The sequence below is a fragment of the Thalia democratica genome, chromosome 5 (assembly GCF_965202585.1).
Source record: "Thalia democratica chromosome 5, ktThaDemo2.hap1.1, whole genome shotgun sequence".
In the NCBI taxonomy this organism is placed as follows: Eukaryota; Metazoa; Chordata; class Thaliacea; order Salpida; family Salpidae; genus Thalia; species Thalia democratica.
Window position 1 is genome coordinate 75,781,684 of NC_139169.1, and position 22,467 is coordinate 75,804,150.

At 29.2% G+C, this 22,467-nt stretch overlaps 1 protein-coding gene across 1 annotated transcript in view; it reads left to right on the forward strand.

The window, feature by feature from the left end:
* The window catches only part of LOC145836091 (ryanodine receptor 2-like), a 67,329-nt gene that overhangs the window by 42,279 nt on the left and 2,583 nt on the right, over positions 1 to 22,467 (forward strand). The window contains exons 59-101 of the mRNA XM_082943892.1: positions 11 to 154; positions 678 to 793; positions 1,046 to 1,095; positions 1,152 to 1,212; positions 1,582 to 1,683; positions 1,832 to 1,962; positions 2,168 to 2,252; positions 2,476 to 2,585; positions 2,844 to 2,988; positions 3,299 to 3,468; positions 3,806 to 4,046; positions 5,929 to 6,016; positions 6,083 to 6,187; positions 7,387 to 7,635; positions 8,349 to 8,423; positions 8,814 to 8,926; positions 9,391 to 9,490; positions 9,742 to 9,851; positions 10,230 to 10,398; positions 10,801 to 11,057; positions 11,262 to 11,341; positions 11,693 to 11,773; positions 12,067 to 12,212; positions 12,484 to 12,555; positions 13,238 to 13,421; positions 13,851 to 14,067; positions 14,593 to 14,754; positions 15,148 to 15,273; positions 15,656 to 15,785; positions 16,348 to 16,430; positions 16,484 to 16,538; positions 16,609 to 16,715; positions 16,934 to 17,027; positions 17,362 to 17,498; positions 17,832 to 17,852; positions 18,377 to 18,530; positions 18,741 to 18,899; positions 19,322 to 19,408; positions 19,549 to 19,770; positions 20,180 to 20,353; positions 20,802 to 20,926; positions 21,200 to 21,407; positions 22,035 to 22,169. Of these exons, the coding sequence (XP_082800018.1) occupies positions 11 to 154; positions 678 to 793; positions 1,046 to 1,095; positions 1,152 to 1,212; positions 1,582 to 1,683; positions 1,832 to 1,962; positions 2,168 to 2,252; positions 2,476 to 2,585; positions 2,844 to 2,988; positions 3,299 to 3,468; positions 3,806 to 4,046; positions 5,929 to 6,016; positions 6,083 to 6,187; positions 7,387 to 7,635; positions 8,349 to 8,423; positions 8,814 to 8,926; positions 9,391 to 9,490; positions 9,742 to 9,851; positions 10,230 to 10,398; positions 10,801 to 11,057; positions 11,262 to 11,341; positions 11,693 to 11,773; positions 12,067 to 12,212; positions 12,484 to 12,555; positions 13,238 to 13,421; positions 13,851 to 14,067; positions 14,593 to 14,754; positions 15,148 to 15,273; positions 15,656 to 15,785; positions 16,348 to 16,430; positions 16,484 to 16,538; positions 16,609 to 16,715; positions 16,934 to 17,027; positions 17,362 to 17,498; positions 17,832 to 17,852; positions 18,377 to 18,530; positions 18,741 to 18,899; positions 19,322 to 19,408; positions 19,549 to 19,770; positions 20,180 to 20,353; positions 20,802 to 20,926; positions 21,200 to 21,407; positions 22,035 to 22,169 (5,580 nt within the window). The remainder of the gene's footprint in view (positions 1 to 10; positions 155 to 677; positions 794 to 1,045; positions 1,096 to 1,151; positions 1,213 to 1,581; positions 1,684 to 1,831; positions 1,963 to 2,167; positions 2,253 to 2,475; positions 2,586 to 2,843; positions 2,989 to 3,298; positions 3,469 to 3,805; positions 4,047 to 5,928; positions 6,017 to 6,082; positions 6,188 to 7,386; positions 7,636 to 8,348; positions 8,424 to 8,813; positions 8,927 to 9,390; positions 9,491 to 9,741; positions 9,852 to 10,229; positions 10,399 to 10,800; positions 11,058 to 11,261; positions 11,342 to 11,692; positions 11,774 to 12,066; positions 12,213 to 12,483; positions 12,556 to 13,237; positions 13,422 to 13,850; positions 14,068 to 14,592; positions 14,755 to 15,147; positions 15,274 to 15,655; positions 15,786 to 16,347; positions 16,431 to 16,483; positions 16,539 to 16,608; positions 16,716 to 16,933; positions 17,028 to 17,361; positions 17,499 to 17,831; positions 17,853 to 18,376; positions 18,531 to 18,740; positions 18,900 to 19,321; positions 19,409 to 19,548; positions 19,771 to 20,179; positions 20,354 to 20,801; positions 20,927 to 21,199; positions 21,408 to 22,034; positions 22,170 to 22,467) is intronic.

Here is a 22,467-nt window from a genome sequence, read left to right on the forward strand (position 1 = left end):
AACTATTCAGGCAAGTGACTACGTAAACGCTCTTACTTTGGCTCTTGAAAAAGCAAAAAAGAAAAGAAAGTTGATAAAAAACGATTCGTTCAGCGACAGTTCATCAGCAGTTGATGACTTGCATGAAATATTTCAAGTCAAATTCTTCTCAAAAGTTTGAAATTGTTATCTTTTTTAAAAATAAACCCTTTATAAAAGAATCTTTAAGAATTTTGAGTTTTTACGTCATTTTTATACAAATTTTTGGATGATTTACCATTTAAAAAGTAAGAGAATTGTTCTTAACTTACTGTTTTGCTTAAGGTTTGATAAAAAATCTAAATAAAATCTTCTTATAAGATTGACTTTAAGTGTACACCAAATAAGTACACCACGGATTTTGAAATTTTATTCTTTAAGTGAAATGTTAGTCAGTTTAAGTATATAAAATCTTGAAATTTAGAACAACGTAAAACAAAATATAAAAAAATAATTTTAAAGATTAGTATGAATTAAATACACAAAAGTTTTTTTTTTTTTTTTCAACAGTATTTTATTAAATAATTTCAATGATTGTGCTTCCTTTCATCCAAAAATAAAAACATAAAAATAAACACAAATTTAATAGTTTTTAAACTCTCTCTATCACAAAATACTTCTTTTATGTATATTTAAAAAAATGTCTATAAAACTTGCAGATAGTGTTGCCATTTGTTGAGAGTTATTACCAAATGCAAGACGTGTACTATGTGGAAGGCCTGAATGCCGGTGATAGCACATGTAAATCACCCGTTGAGAAGGAAAAGATCATCATGTAAGTTTGTTTAAAACAGTTTCTAATGAATCTTGAAAAAAATACAAAATCATTGTTACTTAATGTATTTTTGTTTCTTTAAAGTTCTTTATTCGTTGATTCAAAAATGTTGTTTAAAATCATGTTCGTTTGCTTGATCACTTTAATATCTAAACACTTTCTAAGAAAACTAACTAAAACTTACACATAAAAGTATATTTAATAATATATTTAAACTAGTATAAAAACTTAATCAAAGCTTGTACTTTTCAGGTTGTTTTGCCGGCTAGCTACTTTGTTGAGGCAACGAACGACTTTGTTTGGTAAATTTATATAATTCTCTTAATATATGCTGGTAATAAACAAGTTATTTTTACAGGTGTCGATGCAGACTGTGCAATAAATTGTCTCGGAGTTCTGGCAAAGTGCTTTGACGCTGAGTTAGTTTTGATTATAAAAAGATCTTACTTATCCTTACACAAACGCATTAAGTACACTTTCTTTAAAGCATCAATTCTTGTTATATTTTATTAGAATTTCATTTTAATTATATGATTGTTATGTTGCTTTGTTTTACTTTGAAGCAGTACTCACTTAATATACTGTATTTCCACTATATACATTTTTTATGAAGATTAATATAAAAATTAGTTAGTTATTTGCAAGTTGTTCATAGTTTTTACTTATATAAAGCAAAATTTTAACTTCAAATTGTTTTAGAACAACAACACTACACACTTGTACTTATGAAGATTATATAAGTATTTGAAAAATGTTCATACTTTTTAGTTAACTTCAAACTTTTTTAGAACAATAACACAAATGTCGTTGGACTCATTGAAGAAGCATTTATTTATTTTCTTCAATAATGCTGCAGAAGATATAGAAACTATGCTGTCTCAAATTGAGAGGTCGTTTGGTTTCTTTCTATAATATATTTCTTTATAAAAACGCTTTGTTATTTTACTACCTGATACATTAATACTCAATTTTAAATAAAAAGTACATATTAAATATTATAAATAAAATCATTTAAGCTTAAACACTTCATAAAAACAGAGCTGTGAATCCAAGGAGGTCATTGGCTAATCGCACAAACGTCGGTAATTACGTCATAAAGTGTTTGTTGCCCACACTGACGACTCTGTTTCGTCACATTGGAAAACATCGTTTCGGAAGATCTTTCTTCAGTTAGTTATACTTTATGTTATAGTTTGAAAATTACAATATCTTAACCTGCAAGTTCTGTAATACTTTTTAAATCTCATTTAAACATATATTTTTAGAAATATGACAAAACATGAAAAAAAAATTCTCTAATTTTAACAGTTTTTTTAAATACATTATTTCAAATTCTACTTAACTAACATAATTTGTTGTAACTTTTTACAACAGTTCAAGAGATACATTTCACTTGTATCAAAATATTCAAAGGGTTTTACAAACTTGGTATGCTGAAGAAAGGTACATATATTGAAAAGTAAGTGTTTTTTACCGTACTTAATTTGAAACTTTAACTCAAAATAAGTTTTTTCTTAAAAGTTTAAGGAAAAATAAAAACTGTTACGAAATTTTCATGCTTATAACCGGTAACTTCTCAGAGTTTATTAAATATCAAAACGAAGCTTAAATAAGTTCATGTCTACAAAAATGTGTATTTTACTTTTTCGAAAATGTATTTATTTATTTTATAATACAAACAGACAGAGGTTGGAAGTTGGCGAGTGCTTGTCGGCGTTTGCGAGCTCATTCCCACTTCCATTTCTAGAATCGAAACTCACTTTCAGCAGCGAGGCATCGTACGCATTGCCTGGTTTGTTTTGTAAAAGTTTGAAAATATTTTTTACTTTTAGTGTCTAGTTGTCGTTGCTTAATTTTTCTACCAGGTTAAACCTTTTAATTGTTCGAGTTTTTTTCAAGTAATGATTTTGTTTAAATGTAACCTTGATAGGTAACTAAAAACTAAGCGTATGTAAACAACACAATGTTTTAAATTTCCAAGTGGACCTAAAAAGTCTGTCTAAAGCTACTTTTGAACAAAGTATTCACATTAAAAACTTTAATTATTCAGTGTCAGCCGAGACGCCCCATATAGACTCATCGACGATCCCTCAACTGCGGAAGATGCTGACAGACATCAGCGTCGTGTCAGCTTCCAACATCAAGTACGAATCCAACCCCGAAGCTTACGACATTGTCATGCCTGTTATATGCAGGTTTGCGTTGTATTAAGCATAAGTATTCAAACAAACAAGTTTTAATTACTAAATTCTTTCTTGATTGCATTGCTATAGGTGCTATTTAAGGTTTAACTTGTAAAACGAACAAAAAAAATTTGGCCAACAAAAACAAGGATTCTACTTAAATTTTATGAATTGCTATGACTTAAGCATTTATTAAAAATATTTTTTAATGCAGATTTCCATTTTTTAAATTAATGTTTTACAAAAACCGCTTGAAACATAGCGTTGTTAATTTTTGGGAAATAATTTCGCCTTAAAAAAATGTACAACAACAAACAAACAGATATGCGTCCCTGTGGTACGGGTACGACCCGGCGAAGGAATACAGCGAGAACTACAGGGTGGTGTCCAGTGTGTCCCAGCAGACCCTGCAGAGAGTCATCACGGATCTGCTGAAGCTGATCGAAGCTGGGTTCGGAGTTTGCGACGGAGAGTGGATGCGAAACATTGCTGGTTTGTATGGTTATGAATATAATGTTAAAACTCATTTGTCTTTGTTAATAGTTTTAAAAGTTTCATATTTGGTTTTGTTCTTAATTTGCCTTTTAATTTTAAACTAATAACATTTTATGAGATTGAAAGTTATTCATACTAGTGATTCGGAATTACAAACTCAATATAACGTTATAATTTATAGAGTAAATTTTGTATAGGTATATAAAGAAAGTAATGTTAAGTTTTAGTTAAACCCTCTTTATTTAAAATTTGCCTTTATTTCAAAGTTCTGTAAAAATCTTAAACAGTAAGGTTCAAGGTAGAAAAGTATATAAAACGAAATTTAATAAACCAGAGAGCACACTGCCTATCATGGCGGGAAGCGGCAACGACCTCCTCCGCACCTCCTTCCTCCCCATAATGACGAAGGTTTCGAACATCGTGCAGCAGACGCGCGTGGTTGAGGAGCAGGTGAAGTCGGGCAAGCACAACGAGGAGATGGATCTGGAGCTGACCATGCTGGAGGATTACGCGAACCTGGTCACCGACATATACGCCGTGTTCCCACTGCTGTTGAGATACATCGATATATCGAGGTTTTTGTTTTATTTGATTTGTTTTTTGTATAAATTAATCTGGTCACCGACATATACGCCGTGTTCCCACTGCTGTTGAGATATATCGATATATCGAGGTTTTTGTTTTATTTGATTTGTTTTTTGTATAAATTAATCTGGTCACCGACATATACGCCGTGTTCCCACTGCTGTTGAGATACATCGATATATCGAGGTTTTTGTTTTATTTGATTTGTTTTTTGTATAAATTAATCTGGTCACCGACATATACGCCGTGTTCCCACTGCTGTTGAGATATATCGATATATCGAGGTTTTTGTTTTTATTTGATTTGTTTTTTATATAAGTTTATCTTGTCACTGACATATACGCCGTGTTCCCACTGCTGTTGAGATACATCGATATATCGAGGTTTATTTTATTTGATTTGTCTTTTATATAAATTAATCTGGTAACCGATATATACGCCGTGTTCCCACTGCTGTTGAGATACATCGATATATCGAGGTTTTTATTTTATTTGATTTTTTTTTATATAGTTTATCTTGTTACCGACATATACGCCGTGTTTCCACTACTGTTGAGATACATCGATACATCTAGGTTTGTTTTTATTTGGTTTGTTTTTTATATAAGTTTATCTTGTCACTGATATTTACGCCGTGTTCCCACTGCTGTTGAGATACATTGATATATCGAGGTTTTTATTTATTTGTTTTTTATATAAATTTATCTTGTTACCGACATATACGCCGTGTTTCCACTGCTGTTGAACTACATCGATATATCGAGGTTTTTATTTTATTTGATTTGTTTTTTATAAAAAAATATCTTGGTCACCGACATATACGCCGTGTTCCCACTTCTGTTGAGATACATCGATATATCTAGGATTTTATTTGGTTTGTTTTTTATATAAATTTATCTTGTCACCGATATATACTCCGTGTTTCCACTGCTGTTGAGATACATTGATATATCTAGGTTTGTTTTTATTTGATTTGTTTTTTATATAGATTTATCTTGTCACCGATATATACCGGTGTTTCCACTGCTGTTGAGATACATCGGTATATCTAGGTTTTAATTTATTTGATTTTTATATAAATTTAATTGGTAACCGATATATACGCCGTGTTTCCACTACTGTTGAGATACATCGATACATCTAGGTTTGTTTTTATTTGATTTGTTTTTTATATAAGTTTATCTTGTCACTGATATTTACGCCGTGTTCCCACTGCTGTTGAGATACATCGATATATCGAGGTTTTTATTTTATTTGATTTGTTTTTTATATAAGTTTATCTTGTTACCGACATATACGCCGTGTTTCCACTGCTGTTGAGATACATTGATATATCGAGGTTTGTTTTTATTTGTTTTTTATATAAATTTATCTTGTAACCGACATATACGCCGTGTTCCCACTGCTGTTGAGATACATCGATATATCGAGGTTTGTTTTTATTTGGGTTGTTTTTTATATAAGTTTATCTTGTCACTGATATATACCGGTGTTTCCACTGCTGTTGAGATACATTGATATATCGAGGTTTGTTTTTATTTGATTTTAATATAACTTTAACTTGTCACTGACATATACGCCGTGTTCCCACTGCTGTTGAGATACATTGATATATCGAGGTTTGTTTTTATTTGATTTTTATATAACTTTAACTTGTCACTGACATATACGCCGTGTTCCCACTGCTGTTGAGATACATTGATATATCGAGGTTTGTTTTTATTAATTTCCTCTACTTTTTGATGATTTACTATACACTGTTTTACTCTTTATTGCTGTTGAACTTTTATTTTTTATTCAATTATGTACTACACTTAGTTTTTTTTTCAACTTTTCTCACCGCTACTTAAAAAGTGAAGTTTTTTTTAACAGACCAACTTGGCTACAAACGAAATCAACCCATGCGATTGAACTTTTTATTCTCGTGTCAAATGTATTCGTGAACTGGTCAAAATCAATGGTAACTTTTTTCTAGAACCAGAAAAAAAATTAATTATGAAAACATATTACTTTTTGATATTTACAGAACTTTCAACGAGAAGAAAGAAGTTATGTAGTGAGGAATTATATCGATAACATGGCCATCATAAAGTCTGAAAGTGATCCTAGACCCGATATTGACACTGTTTTGGTAATTTATTTAAATTTACTACCTTTTTAGGTTATACTTTAAAACTATCATTAAACACTTAAAAATTTTGAAAACTTTCACAACACGAGCTAAAAATCTTAAATGTTCAGTTTTTAACTTAAAAATTTTTAACTAAACCAATTTGCACAGACTCTTGAAGACAAAAATAAATTATAAACCAAGTTAAGGTAATTAAATATTTCTGAGAAATATACTGATAAAAAATACTTTATTAATATTGCAGTGAAACCGGCGATTAGTGAAGCGAAGAGGGAGTATTATTGTAACCTACAGATGTAGGTACCTTTAATACTAAACTTAACTTGTACAAAATAATGATACTAATAATACTTAGGCTACTCTATACAAAACTAGGCATGATATGAGTTAACATATTTTATATAAAGAACTATTGCAAACACTAATAAATACATAAAGAACATCAAATTTAGAAAATACTTTTAATGTGGTCAAAACCTTTACACAAGATTTAATCTAGCAAGAATATACTTTAAGAATGTATAAAACAAAATACAGTTTAACTACTTAGAATGTAAATAAGAAATACTTATAAAAAATAATACTAATCAAAAAATACTTTATAAAACACAACAAAACAATATAAATGTCTATTCATCATTATCAGTTTACTTCAGCAGGCTGTGGCTAGAATCTCCCCATCTGTCTGTTGTATCAGCTTATATATAACATTCCCTAACTCAATGTTGCATCAGGGTTTCTTGTCTGCACTTTATTTTCTCCTTTTGTCAACTGTATTAAACTTGCATCAGTATAAAACTTAACCTTGCGAGCTTTCTCTTAACGCTTGGATGAACTTTTAGCTCAAAACTTCCAACCAAATCTAAAACAGTAATCAAGTGCAACTTGATATCTTGTTACATTATGATAAAAATACTTAATTTTTTATTTTAAACTGTTTTTACAAATTGATATTCAAGTAAAACTTACTGTTAGCAAAAACAATAATAATAAAGATTTTCTACCAATTTATATTTTTACTTCCACAGTCAAACCGTCGATCAGTGAAACGTAAAGGGACATCATAACAAAATTATTTTTTTTTTTTATTAATTTAAAGTTTCAATAAAACTTTTTCGTAAAAATCCAACTCGCAAATACACCTAATAAAAAAACAAAACTCAAAAAATACACTTAAAATTTTTTTTATCATCCCGCAGTCAAACCGAAGGTCGGTGAAGCGAAGGGGGGACATCTACTCCCCGTCCTCCTCCCTCATTGTGACGTGCGCAAAACGGTTGCTCCCCATCGCATTAGATTGCAACGAATGTGACGTCACAGTGAGCGACGATCAGATGGCGAGGGGCCACCAGTTGTTGGACCGGTGCCTGAAGAGGTTCTTGAACAGGGAGACCGAGGACGAGGTGCGGAACTTCATCGGAGAGCAGCTGGAAGAAAATCACGTTGATGTGAGAAGAAACTTTATATATTTTAATTATATTTGTTTTACTTTAATTTGTTTTAGTTATTTTGTATCTAATTATTTTGTTTTTTTAATGTATTTATTTATTTGATCTGACTTAATTATTTTTTTTATCATACTATAATTTTCTACGTTTTTTGTTTTAAAGTAAAAATTTAAACTTATCTTTTACAAACATTTCAACTTGCTCCTTAGAATAAGCTGAAAAACTGTTTTTGTTCTGATGAAACTCTAATCGGTAATATTACACAATTTGTGTAAAAAATGCTGTTTGAAATCTATGGCCTGTTTAATTTTCGATTCACAAAAATAAAGTTAATTTTTAATGTTACTATTTAGCGAAAAATGTTACTATTTAGTGAAGGATTTAAAAATTTAAACCTAAAAAAAGTTCGTTTTAGTTTTAAAAATATTAAAAAATTTTTGCTGTCTAATGATAAAGGAATTCTGTAGTATTTAAATGTATTACTATTTACTAAAAGTTATTTATATACTCTTTTTTGAATAAATAAGTATACCTATGATGAAAAGAATATACAAAGGTATTTAACTTTTAAAGAGCATTTACTTTAAAGCACAGTCAATTTCAGAAATATTCCAACAATACTATTTAGCTTTCAATAACGATAAAGTTGATTTACTTCAAACTAATTAAGTTTCATAAACAAATTGTAGTTAATTAATGTTATTAAATAACAGTTTGCAGTCCCAAGCGGCAAACAGCCGATTGAATGGTTACTTCTGCTTGCCAAAGTTCAGTATCACCTTTATGCGGTTAGTATTTTTAATAGTTTTTAAGCAAATCAAAAGTTTTACTTTTCAAATAATTTTTTAAGAACCTTTTTTATAATTTTACATTTTTATTTTTGATTTGTTAAACACCAACTTTTATACTTAAATAAAGCTTTTAATAATACTTGTTTTAGTCAAAAAAATATATATAATGTAACAAATGTAGCAACTGTTTTTAAGTGATAATAATTATTACTAAAATGTACATTCCTGCTTAGATTGTTCTTTATTAGTCGTATTAGTTTAAAATTATCAAGTACAGCTGGTTTTTTTAAGACTGCTACTTACCAACATAATAGGTATATCACCCGCTTGAATTACTTTATATAATCTATTTGTACAAATAAGTTTTAATATGTAGTTAATTGATAGGTGCACCATCCACTGCGCACGAGGGGACAAGTTTGGAAGAAGCTGATGACAAAACAGCGCCGGCTAGCGGTCGTTTCTTGCTTTAGAATGGTGCCTCTATACAACTTGCCAATGTTTGCTAGTTTATAATTACTTGTAAAACAAATACTTTTGAAATTCGCATAACTTTTGTACATTCTGCCAATTTTTAAAGCTATACCAGCTTGAAGAATAATCATTTTTTTATAAGTTTAATTGTTTTTGTCGAACTTTTGCCGATGTTTTTAATCGTAAAGCTTGTATAATAAATACTTAACAACAAGTTTAATACTTTTGTGCAACTTTTCAATGTTTATGTCTATAATAGTTTATAAAATTCTATTTACTATATTTACTACATTCTAGTTTATAAGTTAAACGTTTCTATATACAAGTTATTAAAAAATTATTGTAGTAATTTTTACTTATTTGGTTTATAATTTAAATAGTCAAAAATTTTAAATTATTTTGATTTATAAAGTTTTGTTTTGGTACATAGGTTTTTAGCTTAAGCAAAATAAGTAAATTTAAAAAACTTATAAAACCTTTTTTTTTTCAGTCATCAAGTGGTGACGATTTTCGCGGAAACTTACGCAGATTGCTGGCTTTTACCGGAAAAAGAGGATTTTTCTGCACTTTTACTGGCCGCTACTCACGAGGTATTAATTAGCTGTATAGATTTTATTATTGTGTTAAATAAATGTAATAATCTAATACCATGATAGTTTACATGAGTATTATTTAAAACTCAAGTAATATTTGTCCTACGAAAATGTATACACTTAAACTAGTTTTTATTTTGTTTTATATGTTGAAACATTATTTTGAATAATATTTTACTTTAACTTTTTTCAAATAATTCTGATAACTAGTTACAGTTTTATTATAACTTTTTGTTTTTTTATATCAGGACAAGAAAGCTGAAATAGAAGAAATGAAGTCAAACAAACTTACTGAGATTGCAGATCCACTCAAGCAATTAATTCAAGTTTTCAGCAGAAGTGCAGTCGCTAATCAGGGGTTTGTTACTATTTTATTAAAAAAAATAAAATCAGGGATCGGCAAACTCTGCAAAGCAAAAATATTTTTCAAGTAATTTTAAGCTAAGACTAAGCAGCTTTAAAACAATATTTTTTTGTAGTAATCAGATTTGGGAAATTAGTTTAATAATTTACTGGTGCTTTATTGCCGCTGCTTATTTTATCACACTTTCGGTTTTAAAATATTAGTTTTATACTAACTAACACAACTATTTTGAAGTAACTGCTTCCTTTTTTTTTTTCTAATGCGATTTGTGAGCTACTTTTTCTAGGAAAACTTAAAAACCCCGCGAATTTTAAAAATCTGCCCACTCTTGTAATATACAATAAATAAAATAGAACAACTTTTTTCTCACAGCGAAATAATAGACGACCACTTGTACCTGTCCTACACGGAGCTGATGGCTGACTCGTGTCACTGCGAGGACGAGGAAGAGGAGAAAGAGGACGAGGAGGGAGAAGAGGAGGAGGGCGAAGGAGAAAGTAACGAGAACAATGAAGACGCGGAAGAGGAGAAAAGTTTCGAAGTGAGAAAAACTTTTTATTAAAGCTACTTAGATGCGGTGTTTTCAATTCTACTCTTAGTTATTTAATTTGCTTGATCTTTAAAACCACAGTTATCAAGGAGTCAGCTAAAAATCACTATATGTCTTTGAAAAATTTATGCTTTACCTTTTTCAAAACTTTATTTACATGAAAACATTAGCAATAATATTAGTACTTAAAAAATTCATACAAAACATTAATTTCAAATGAAGAAAAAAAAAGCTTTTTAAAGCTCTTTGGCAGTTTAAAACTTTTACATTTTTCATCGTGTTTCAAATATTCTCAATAACATTCCAGGAACAAAAGAAAAAAAATTTTGATTACTCTTTAATGATAATACTTACCAAAAATAATATGTTTGCAATAAAAACCAAATGTTCCAGGAGCAAGAGAAGGAGAAGCAGCGGCTGTTGTACGAGCAGAAGCGCTTGGCCGTCAGGGGCGCTGCGGAGATGGTGTTGAACGTGTTGAGCGCCTCCAGCGGCGAGATTAGCGACACCACGCGGCAGACGCTCAGCCTGGGCAACGCTCTGCTGACGGGCGGCAACCAGATGGTGCAGAAGGCCATGCTGGAGCACCTGAAGCAGAGGAAGGACGAGAAGTTCTTCAAGAGTTTAGCAGAACTCATGAACCAGTGCAGGTGAGAGATTGTTTATTTATTAAATATTTTGATCTTTAGTTTAAGTGATTTAAAAAAATTAAAAGAAATAAATTATGCTTGATGTATTTGCTGACAAGAGACTAAATTAATACCCAAAATAAAAAATAATTTAACTTTAATTATAACTATTATCTGTTATTTGTTTTCTATAAAAAATTAAATTATTTTTATTTAAATTTTTAGTGTACTCGACCTAAATGCTTATGAGCGTCAAGTGAAAGCTGAACTTCTTGGAAGTTGTTTGAAAAATGGAGAGGACGAAAGTTTGTTTTAAATATTTATATTTAACTGAAAAAATATTTCATAATATTTCGAGTTTTATGTACTTGTATAAGTTTACACGCCAGTGTTTAAGATAAGTTAGTTTTGAGATTTAGAGTTTTTATTTAAAAAATATTAAATAATAATAATGCTATTTAGCTTTAAACTATTAACAGTAGCTTATATTTATGTGTATTTTCATTAGACGGTATCTACTTCCTATAAATATTTTATTAAATTTTTAACTATTAAAAGTTAATTCTAAGGAACATTCACTACACAGGAACTTTTAACTGTTGTATGTTTATGATTATATTATATGCATTAGGATTCTAATAAATATTTAATTACAGTTTCATCAGCACTCAACGATGACGAACTGACGACTTCTTTGTTTAGATTTCTGCAATTGCTATGTGAAGGTCACAACGCATGTTAGTTAGAATAGTTTTTATAATATTTTGTTTTGAGTTTTATACAAATCATATACTTTATTTGTTTCAAGTTTAAATAAATTTTATAAGGTTTGAAGTATTAAACAACAAGTTTATTGAAACTAACGTCCATGTTTTAGTACATACAAAATTCTAGTTTCACAACATAACTTTGGTAAAACTAACTATTTTTCAAAATCTAACAAATTAGTAAAGAACTATTTACATCTCCAGTTTTGTACAATTTTATTATGATGCACATAAACCGAACAAGTTACTATTACTATCTCCAGCATTTCAAAACTACCTGCGCGCCCAAGTGGGCAACAACACCTCAGTGAACCTGGTGGTTGCCACCGTGGACTACCTTCTCAGGCTTCAGGAGTCCATCAGCGACTTCTACTGGTATTATTCGGGAAAAGAAAACATCGATCCATCGGTAGGTATTAAAAATCATAAACAATAAAATAAGCCTTACTTGTTATCGATCTCTTTGTAAGCTCTTAGTACTAGTATACTCTAATAAAATATGATAAACATTGTTTTTTATATTTGTAATAAATTGTTTTCATGAAATCAAAGATAATTTAAAATGAAACTCTGCGAAATCTTAGAAGTAATTCAAAAAAACTTATTAAGCGTTAGTATAGTTTTCAATCTTAAACTAGAAAAAAGATTAAATACTGTGCATTTAGTCTAAAACTTTTCAGGGTCAAAGAAACTTCGAGCTGGCAATATCAGTAGCAAGCCAGGTCTTCAATTCAATCACTGAGTATATTCAGGTTTGTAGTAGCAATATCAGTTTTTTGCCTAAAAAGTTAGGCATATCATAAAACTTAAGAGTTTGAATAAATATATGATCGAGCTTTAGTATTTTGGATGTTTGATTATTACGTATATATCGAACTAATTACCATTAAAAGTAAATCTGTATGAAAAAATTGACACAAATTCGCTTTCTTTGTAGCGTAGCCCTTTTATAGCAGATCAACTTATTTACGTTTAGTTTTTATACTAGGCTTGTTATGTTTGTTTTCGTATTGTTTTTTTTTTAATTCTAAAATTTTTACTTTCATGCTTTATTAAGTTTAAGTTAAGTTTTAGTTTTTACCAACAAAACATTAGGTAGTCTCGGACAGGACGTTAAAACGTATCCGTGGTTTGCGACTTGATAACCGAAAGGTTCTTCGTTCATCAGGTCCTAGAACCAAATATTTTGGGCTTTTTTTTGTCGTTCAATAAACTGTTACAGTGCAATAACTTTTTATATACTTTTGTCTGAACTAATTGTACCATTTTTACATACTTTTACTCATTTACAATACAATTTTTTTATAACGACAAGAGAAGATCTTTCGAAGAGAAACACTTATAAAAAGTTTTGAAAAATCTAAACTTTTTTTTCGAAAAAATCGTATACTAAAAAAAAATAGTTTATTAGAACATTTATAATATTATAACCAGGGACCATGCGAGGAGAACCAGCAGGCTTTATCGAGGAGCAGATTGTGGGACGCGGTCATCGGGTTCCTGCACGTGTTCGCGCACATGCAACTGAAACTGTCCAGTTCCAGGCAGCTGGACCTGCTCAAGAGCTTGATGGACCTGTTCCAAGACATGATCGTCATGCTGCTGTCCATGCTTGAAGGTATTATGTTTTGAATTGATGATCAGTAGTATTTTTATTAAAAAAACTTAAAGTTTGTTAGTTAGTTACTTTCACAGTAAGAAACTTTGCAATGCCTACTAAAATATTTTTATAGGATTTCTATAGCAATACTTGTGCTTTCCAAACTTACTATCTGTTCAAATAAAATTCTTAATGCTTTTAAAAAGTACCTTTTAGTATCAACACAGTTACGCTGTTACTTTCTTTCACAACCGTTAGCTAAGTTCCAAACCCTAAATGAGCTGAGTTTTAATTTTTTAAACAAACTAATTAATAAACTTTTTTTAAATATATTTTAAAGGCAACGTGGTGCATCAGCTCTAACGAATTATATTTTAGCCTCATAGTCAACCAGTTTTTCAACGAACCAGATTACCGTTGATATTTTTTATACTTTATATTATAAAGGCAACGTTGTGGACGGAATAATCGGACACCAGCTGGTCGACACCCTGATCGAGTCCAGCCACAACGTGTCCCTCATCCTGGCCTACTTCAACGTCTTTTTAAGATTGAAGGACATCACGCAGTCGGAGAAGTTCCTGCAGTTCGACCCCAACGAGTCGGGGATCGTGCTAAGGAGGGACTTTCAGGGAGCGCTGGAGAGCTCCAAAGTTTACAACGCGTGAGTTTTGTTGTGAAAGCAAGTATGAACAGACTTTGTTAATAAAAGTCTAATTTTTTCCGAAGTAAAAGTATGAAGTTGACATTTATAAACTTTTATCAACAACTGTTTGTGTTTTTTGTTAGTTAAACTTTTACGGACTAACAGAGGTTCTAAAAATCATAAAAACTTATATTGGTAATTAGATGTAAATAATCACGCTCCAAAGTTTACAACGCGTGAGTTTTTGTTGTGAAAATGTTGTATGAATAGACTTGATTGATAAAAGTTTAATTTTTCATCTCAGTTAAATTTCTGATAGTTATAAAAACATTCGATGAATTTCAATTTTAAGTTTAGCTTTAGTATTTAGATGTAATAATAATAACTAATCATGAAACATTTTAATCAGACTTTTTATTTTATCAGTTTAGATATAAAGTATTTTATAAACAAATAAACTTTAAATAAGCACTCAATGTAAAAATTCTGTAAAAACATAAATTCAAATAAAAATAATAAAACGCGTAAAACATTTTTAATCAGTGAGGAGATAGAATTCCTGATAAAGTGCGCGGTGTCAGCTGACGATGACGAAGTTGATTACGTGGATTTCACCGAGAGATTCCACGAACCTGCGGCTGACATCGGCTTCAACCTGGCAGTATTATTGACTAATCTACATGAACACATGCCTAAAGACAACAGGTTTGATACAAGATTGTACATATTATAATAAAGTTTAAGTAGATAAAAACTTCTAATAAAAATAAATTTTACAGTAATCTTCCTTTATTGTACCAACATATGTTTCTGTGTGTTAACGAATAAACACACTTCAACTGGGTTCTGTAAAAAAATAATTACTGTAATGAAAGAATAGAAGCATATAAATTACAAGATAAAAAATTCTATAAACATAAACAAACAGAACATTATTGAAAAAAAAAACAGTTTTTGTTTAAAACAAAACTATAGATAACTTCACAATTAAATAACATGATTATAGAGTTTTAAGTAAAAACTAAAGTCGTACTTAATCTAAGTTGTAATTAATAAAACAAATAACATAAAAACTATTTTGACGAGTAATGTTTCAAGGCTGCAAGACTTCTTGGAAATGGCCGAAGCAATGCTGGAATATTTCAAACCGAATTTGGGAAAAATCGAAATTCTTGGTGAAGCTAAGAGAATTGAAAGAGTTTATTTTGAAATTAAGCCCTCAAGGTAATAATTACAACCAATCAAAGTTTAAAACTATAATTGAAACTTTACTTAAATGGTAATGTTTAACTTTTTATATTTCATCTTATCTTAATTTTTACTTTGAATTAAACCGTTAAGTTACTATCATTAAATCATTGAAACCTTTTTAGAGAAATATTTAAAGATTTTTTAATATAAATTTTTTTCAATACCTTTATTTTAAGTATAAAAACTTGTTCATAGCTAGTTTCTAAACTAAGCTGTCTAAATCCATGAAAGAAAATAATATATTTGTAGTACTTTCATTTTATTGTTTAAAAAAAGTTTAGTTCTGAAAAAAATACCTAAAAGTTAAAGTTAGTTTTTAATTAGATAAAAAAGTACTAAACATTTTTCCATTCAGTTTGGAGCAGTGGCAGAAGCCTCAGGTTCAGGAATCGAAGAGACAGTTCTTCTTTGACGTCATAAACACGGATGGGGAGAAAGGAAGAATGGAAGAGTTCGTCAATTTCTGTGAAGACACCATTTTCGAGGTTTGTAAATAACAATAATGAAAATCCTTTTTTTTTTGTGTTTAAAATAAGTGAGGTTTTTACTTAAAAATCATCACTTTTTAAGGTTTGAATAGAAATATATTGTTCTTACAACTTTAAGTATTTTCAAAATAACCACGTTTCTGTTTAACGTTTAGAAAGCAATACTTTTAAAGCTTGTTTAAAATAGTAAAAAATAGATATACTTGATAATAATATGTTATTATTTTAACAAATCTAATTAATGTACAACTTAGATAATAGATAATAGTTAAGTTTCTTTTTAATTACTTTGAAGACACTGTTTTCAAAGAAACAAGATTAAAATAGATGATTTAAAGCATGTTTAAAATCTATTAGGTTTTTACTTAAAAGTATAAAAAATATAACTATTAATATAAATGGGTCAAAATCAAATATACTATTAAGCTTTAAAAATATCTTGAGATTTTTATAGGCTTTAAACCGGGTTAAATTTTATATTATTCATGGATTGAATTCAGCTTTAATAACTTTCATACTGAAGAAAACTGTTTTAAGTAACTTTAGTAAAACTTAACAGATGCAACTGGCATCAGAACTGAGTGCGGAACCTGAAAGTCAGGAAAAATCAACATCAAGAAAGAAAACTGAAAATGAGGAAGAGTAAGTATTTGTTTTAAATAAAATAACAAACAAAACTTATTTTTTTTTTTCAGTCAAGCTGCATCTTTATCACCTGTGTCCAAAATTTACAACTCTTTTAAAAACCAGGTTTTTATTTACTTGCTAATTTTTTTTTAATCATTGAAAATTATAAATTTATCATAACTTATTTTTGCAGCAAAAGAAATTAAAAGGAATGACCTACTTTGAAATTGTGCTGGCAATCATTTTGTTCACGTTCAACTTTCAAATAAGCTCCGTTGAGTTTTTGTTCAGCAGCATAAGGTTTGATCTTTGCTTTAACTGTCCTATTATAAAAAAGTAGTTCACTATGTAGTTTCATTATCACCAGAGTTATTATTTTATAAACAAAACATTTGTGGAAAACAATTTAGATTTTTATACACGCACCAATAGAAAGTTTTGTTAAATACTGTTTAAAACGTTTTACAATACTAATTATATACTTGACAATAATTCTTAATTTTTCATTAAAAAAACAGAGGCTTGGTTAACTTTTTCATATCGTTGTTTTCATTAAAGAAGAAAACTAAAAACACATCTGCAGTAGCATCTACGAATCAACTTAATGCATTGGTCAGTTTTTTGTTTGAAATACTTTTAGCTACGTGACAAGTATTTTGCATTACTAAGCTAAGTTTTGAAATCTTTAAAAGTAAATTTTTATAATCAAACTATTGTTTGCTTTATTGTTCAAACTTTTTTTTCTAAAAATTTTTTATCTGATATATATTTTTCAATCAATACTGCTGTTGAAGTTTCTACTAAAAAGTTACTGACTTTTTTTAATAAACTTTAATGTATTTCTGTAAACGCCTACATTTTTTTAATCGAAATCTTAACTTACAAAGCTTCATAAAACTTTTCAGACTGATAAAAAAATTATATACACATATTAATTGCTAAACAGAGTTCGGAGCAGTATTATGACGCGACAGTCGATGATGACGTCACGAACGAGGAAGATTATTTTACGTCACAAAACGATGACGTAACAGACGATGAGCACACGACTCTCAAGTTGGACGCGTTCGGCGTAGAAATCAGGTTCGTTTGTTAATATTTTAATTATTTTGCTTATAGTTTTTGTAAACTTTATATGTCTTTTATCGACAGGTTTCTGATATAAAAAATATAGTTACAATTATTATAAGTTATTAACCTACGTAAAATTATTTTTTAAACTGTTTTTGTTTTATTTTTAATATTTACTAGACGTTAAAAAAAAGTATTTGTTAAAATCCTTTTAAATAGTCTCTTGTTTTAAAAAATATCTTATAAGATGACTAAGAATAATATTTTTGATTTAACAAAAATCTTGTATGTTGTATTTTATATTTATAAAAAATAACTATTTAGTTATTTTGTTTATTATTCCAGGCTGGACGAACAAACTGAAAGGTTTTTTTTTGGTTTTAAACGCAATTCGTTTGAAATTTGAAAACAAACAAACGAATACTTAATAATAAAAATTGATTTATCATTTTGTGGTATAAACGCTTTCCAGTTTTTTTTATGAATTTTGCCTGGTGTGCTTTGTTTACTGTTTCGAATCTAAAATGCTTAATTTTGATTTTAAAACGAGCTTAATCAATAAAATTATCATCGGTTTGAATACACACAACGAGATTAAATAATCTTAAATATTTAAAAAAAATTGAATAGTTTTTTTTTTAATCAAAAATAAATTGCTTTTTGTTTTGGAACGAGCTTAATCAGTAAATCATCGGTTTGAATACATGAAACTAGACTAAATAATTTCAAATATTAAAAAAACACTTGAATAGCTTTTTTTGTTTTTAATCAAAAATAAGTTGCTTTTTATTTATAATTGTTTTTAGTTTTCAAAAGATCAGTTTTAATGCAGAAAAAAAAATCGCTTAAAAATTTGATAATTTTTTTACGTTTATCGAAACAAACCACAGCAACAATGGTATAAAACTGATAAACGGGGAGAAGGAAAAGCACTTGAGGGGTTTCGGGGACCTTTCTGTGGAGGACATAACCGGACAGACCGGTGAAGCGTCCACGTCCACCATGCTAAAACCCCCTAAACCGAAACAACCAACTTCGAAAAAGGTTCGATTGGTAAACATTTAAAAATTGTGTTTCAGAATTAACTTTTGTGCTTTAGAACTACTTCAGTAATCTATTTAGAATTTTATAGGCTTTATATTTATTTTTATAAAAAGTTTGCATAACTTGGTAACTTAACTTTTATTCAACACAGATCTGTTTTTGTTTAAGATAGTCACCTTATAAACACTTTTTTTTTTACACCAACAACAGAATAGAAACAGCGTCAACACAACAATAACTTCTTCACAACTGAGTTTGCAGCCAATACGTGTGCACGGAAGACCGAAATGTTACCAGAAGGAAGAGAAAATTGAAGACAAAACTGCTTATTATGTCGAGAAACTGAACAAAATCCATCAATATGTCGTTGTAAGTGTCTTTATCTATGCTACTTTTATTAGTTTTCTAGTTGTATTTAACTTATTTTTACCGTTATTAACGTTCTCTTGCTTGTAGGGAATAAGTAACAAACATCTTCTTAGATAGTTCACATTTGTTTCTAATGATATAGTTTAACTTTAAACATACGGACTATAAACTTACAAAATAGTTGTGTTTGCACCAAAATAAGATAATTTTATTTTTTCTAAGCGTATCTATAATTTAGTTAAAGAGTTGAATAAAGAAGTAGAATTAATAAAACATTAGAAGTATGACTAACTATAACAACAAAACTATTTATATATCAAAATGTTTGATTTAAAAGTATGTTGATATACGCTAGCCATTGTTAGTTAAAAATAGTTGTTATTTTATTTTTAAAAAAATGCTATGATATTTTACTTATACAGGGAATGTTTGCAAGAAACTTCTACAATTTCCAGATATTAGCTCTCATCGTAACGTTTCTAATTAACTTCGTTCTTCTGTTTTTCCGAGTAAGTTTCATAGTTTACTACAACAATACTTACAATGAAAATAAACAATTTGTTTTGATAAAAAATGTATTGATTAGTCTTTAAAAAAAATATATATAAAATCTTAAATAAAGTAATATATTAAACCTAACACTCCACAGTGGCAAAACATCAACGACAGTCTCACATCGAACGACGAAAACTCCGAAGTCCCATCGGAAGGAGAAACCGCAAGTGACGACGCAAGCACCGATGACGCAACCGATAATGACGTCATAATGCTGGACTTGACGTGGCAGTACATGGAAATAATTCTCGTGACGCTTTCAATTCTCCACGTGTTTCTCAGCTTCTCTATGCTCATCGCGTACTATTATTTGAAGGTTGAATATTTGTTGTTTTAATGAACCATCACCCTCCTAGTTTTGTAGTTCTATGTTACTGCTTTGTTGTTCTAATTTTACAATTATAACAGTTGAGTTTTTTTATTTATGTTCAAATGTACTTGAAGTTTTTATAACTAGTTAACATTTTTCTTTTTGAAAACCTGAAGGCTTTTGTAAAAAGCCATAATTTTAGTTATTTTAAGTTAGTTATTAGCTGTATTAACAGAAATGAAAAAGTTAAAAGTTATTAAAGTACTTTTGTAGACCAAAAGCTGTTTGCTGCTTTTTTTATTTTTTAGATCAGAGTAAATAGTACATATTTTATCAATTACTGTCTTAGCTATATAGTATTAACATCTTTTATAAGTTCAACTTTATTCTTTAAGCTAACATATCTAAATTCAAGGTTCCGCTGATAATATTCAAGCGAGAGAAAGAAATCGCGCGAAAGTTGGAGTTTGACGGTCTATACGTCACAATAGACCCAAATGACGACGATTTGGCGGGAAATTGGGATAGACTGGCCATCTCGTGTCCAAGCTTCCCTTCCAAGTACTGGGACAAATTCATTAAAAAGAAGGTTTTTATTTTTCAACTACCCTTTCAAAAATTATTTTGAAAGTTGAAAAAACTCAAATTTAATTTTCAACATCATCAAACTATAACGAATAAATGGTTGCTTTGTGAAACTTTAAACCTAGTTTTGTAAGAAATTTGTAGATATGTTAAAAGCTTGTAGTTTATTTTTTAAGAACTAGAACAAACATTTGCGGCATTACTTTTTGTTCTAAGTTTTTTATTTTTAACTCAATATGGTACCGACTAGAATGAAGCCTTCTGAACTTTAATGTGTTATGCTATTTTGCTCAGAATTTTCACTTATGTAATGGCAAAACATATTTTTTTCTGAAAAAAATGTTATTAATTTTTTTATTTATTCTAAAAAAAACAAACAGTTTAGTATATCACAAACACACAGCGTATTTAGTAGCATTTTACTATAAAACAAACGAAAACAATAATTACAGGTAATAGACAAATACTCGGAGCAGTGTGAGCCGGAAAAACTGAGGCAACTTCTCGGGATGGATGACTCAAACGACAACTTCATCTTCGAAGATGAAGACACTAACCAAGGACTCATACAAAAAATGTAATTTTATAAATTTTATTTTTGTATTGTAAATATGTATATACTTAATTAAATACAAAAAATTATGTAGTTGCATACTACTTGAAACAGATAAGTAAATTACATATACCTAAAATATCTCGGAAAAACAGTTCAACAACTTGGACCGTGCTTTCAGGTAAGTTCGAGATAACAGTTTACACAGTATTGTACAATTTAATACTTTTACGCACATAACAAATTAAGTATAATTAAGAGTTTTTTAAAAATATAATTTGTACTCAAAAAACACAGACGGGCTAGCATAGACACAAAGTACGGGTTGTGGAAGGTCGGGGTCATCTTCAGCAACTTCTCCTTCCTGTACCTGGTCTGCTACTTATTAATGTCTCTGCTGGGCCAGTACAACCGCTTCTTCTTCTCCGTCCACCTCCTCGACATCGCCGTCAGCTCCAAGGCGCTCAGGACCATCCTCAAGTCGGTCACCCACAACGGTAAACAGGTTGGAATGTTTGAAGGTTTTTGTAAATGTTGGTTTTGTGTTATGCGTCTTTGTTCAATCTTTGAACAGAATTACGTTAAGTTTATCTTTTAAAGTTTGAATTTTCAGTAACTTAAAAATTTATGTAAAAAGTAGAGATATGAAATTATATTTATCACGACTATAAAACTTTACAAGTATATTCTTAACTTTAAATATTTATTTATTTTTTTTTTAATTTATACAACCAAGTTAGAATGATTTTTTTATCTATCTTCGTTTTTAACTTTTTTATATTTTTATTCATAAAAGTGGAAAGGTATCAAACAAAAATCTAAAAACAATTTCAAAGTTTAAATCATTAGTTTCTTACATAAATTGCTCTGTACACAACTAAACTTGTTGATTGTTTTTGTATTATTTCAGTTGTGCCTGACAAAAAATAACCGATATAAATAGATTGTCATATTAACCTTAATTTTTTAGTTTTTGCATCATTGAAAGTCATAAAAATTTTAAAAGATAAAGGCTCTTAAAAATATTTTACAGTATACTCAAATTTTAAATTATCCAATTCTATAGTAATATGTTAAACTTTAAAGTAGTTAAACTTGTTAACTATTTATATCTATTTTTTTTTTATTTCAGTTGTGCCTGACAATCGGTCTACTCACCATTGTCGTCTACCTGTACACCGTGATCGCCTTCAACTTTTTCAAACAATTTTACAACAAGAGCGAGGAAGAGGGAGCTCCCGAGTGGAAGTGTCACGACATGTTCACTGTTTGTTTAATAAAAAAAATTTTTTAAATATAATATAAGATATTTAAAAAATATATATAACTGCAAATGTTTTGGAGTATGACACTTTACTTTAGTTAATAAACAAGTTTTGCAAGTTGTTAGTAAAAGTTAAAAATAAAAAATAAACTAAAAAGACTTGAAATTTTTCCAACTTTTTTAAGACATACAAATTAAGATGACTGTTTTTTAACTTAGTTGTATAAAGTTTTGGTAAAACTTTTCTACTAATTGGTATATATTTGTTTGCCTGTTTCATGCACACTTCTACCAACTTTTT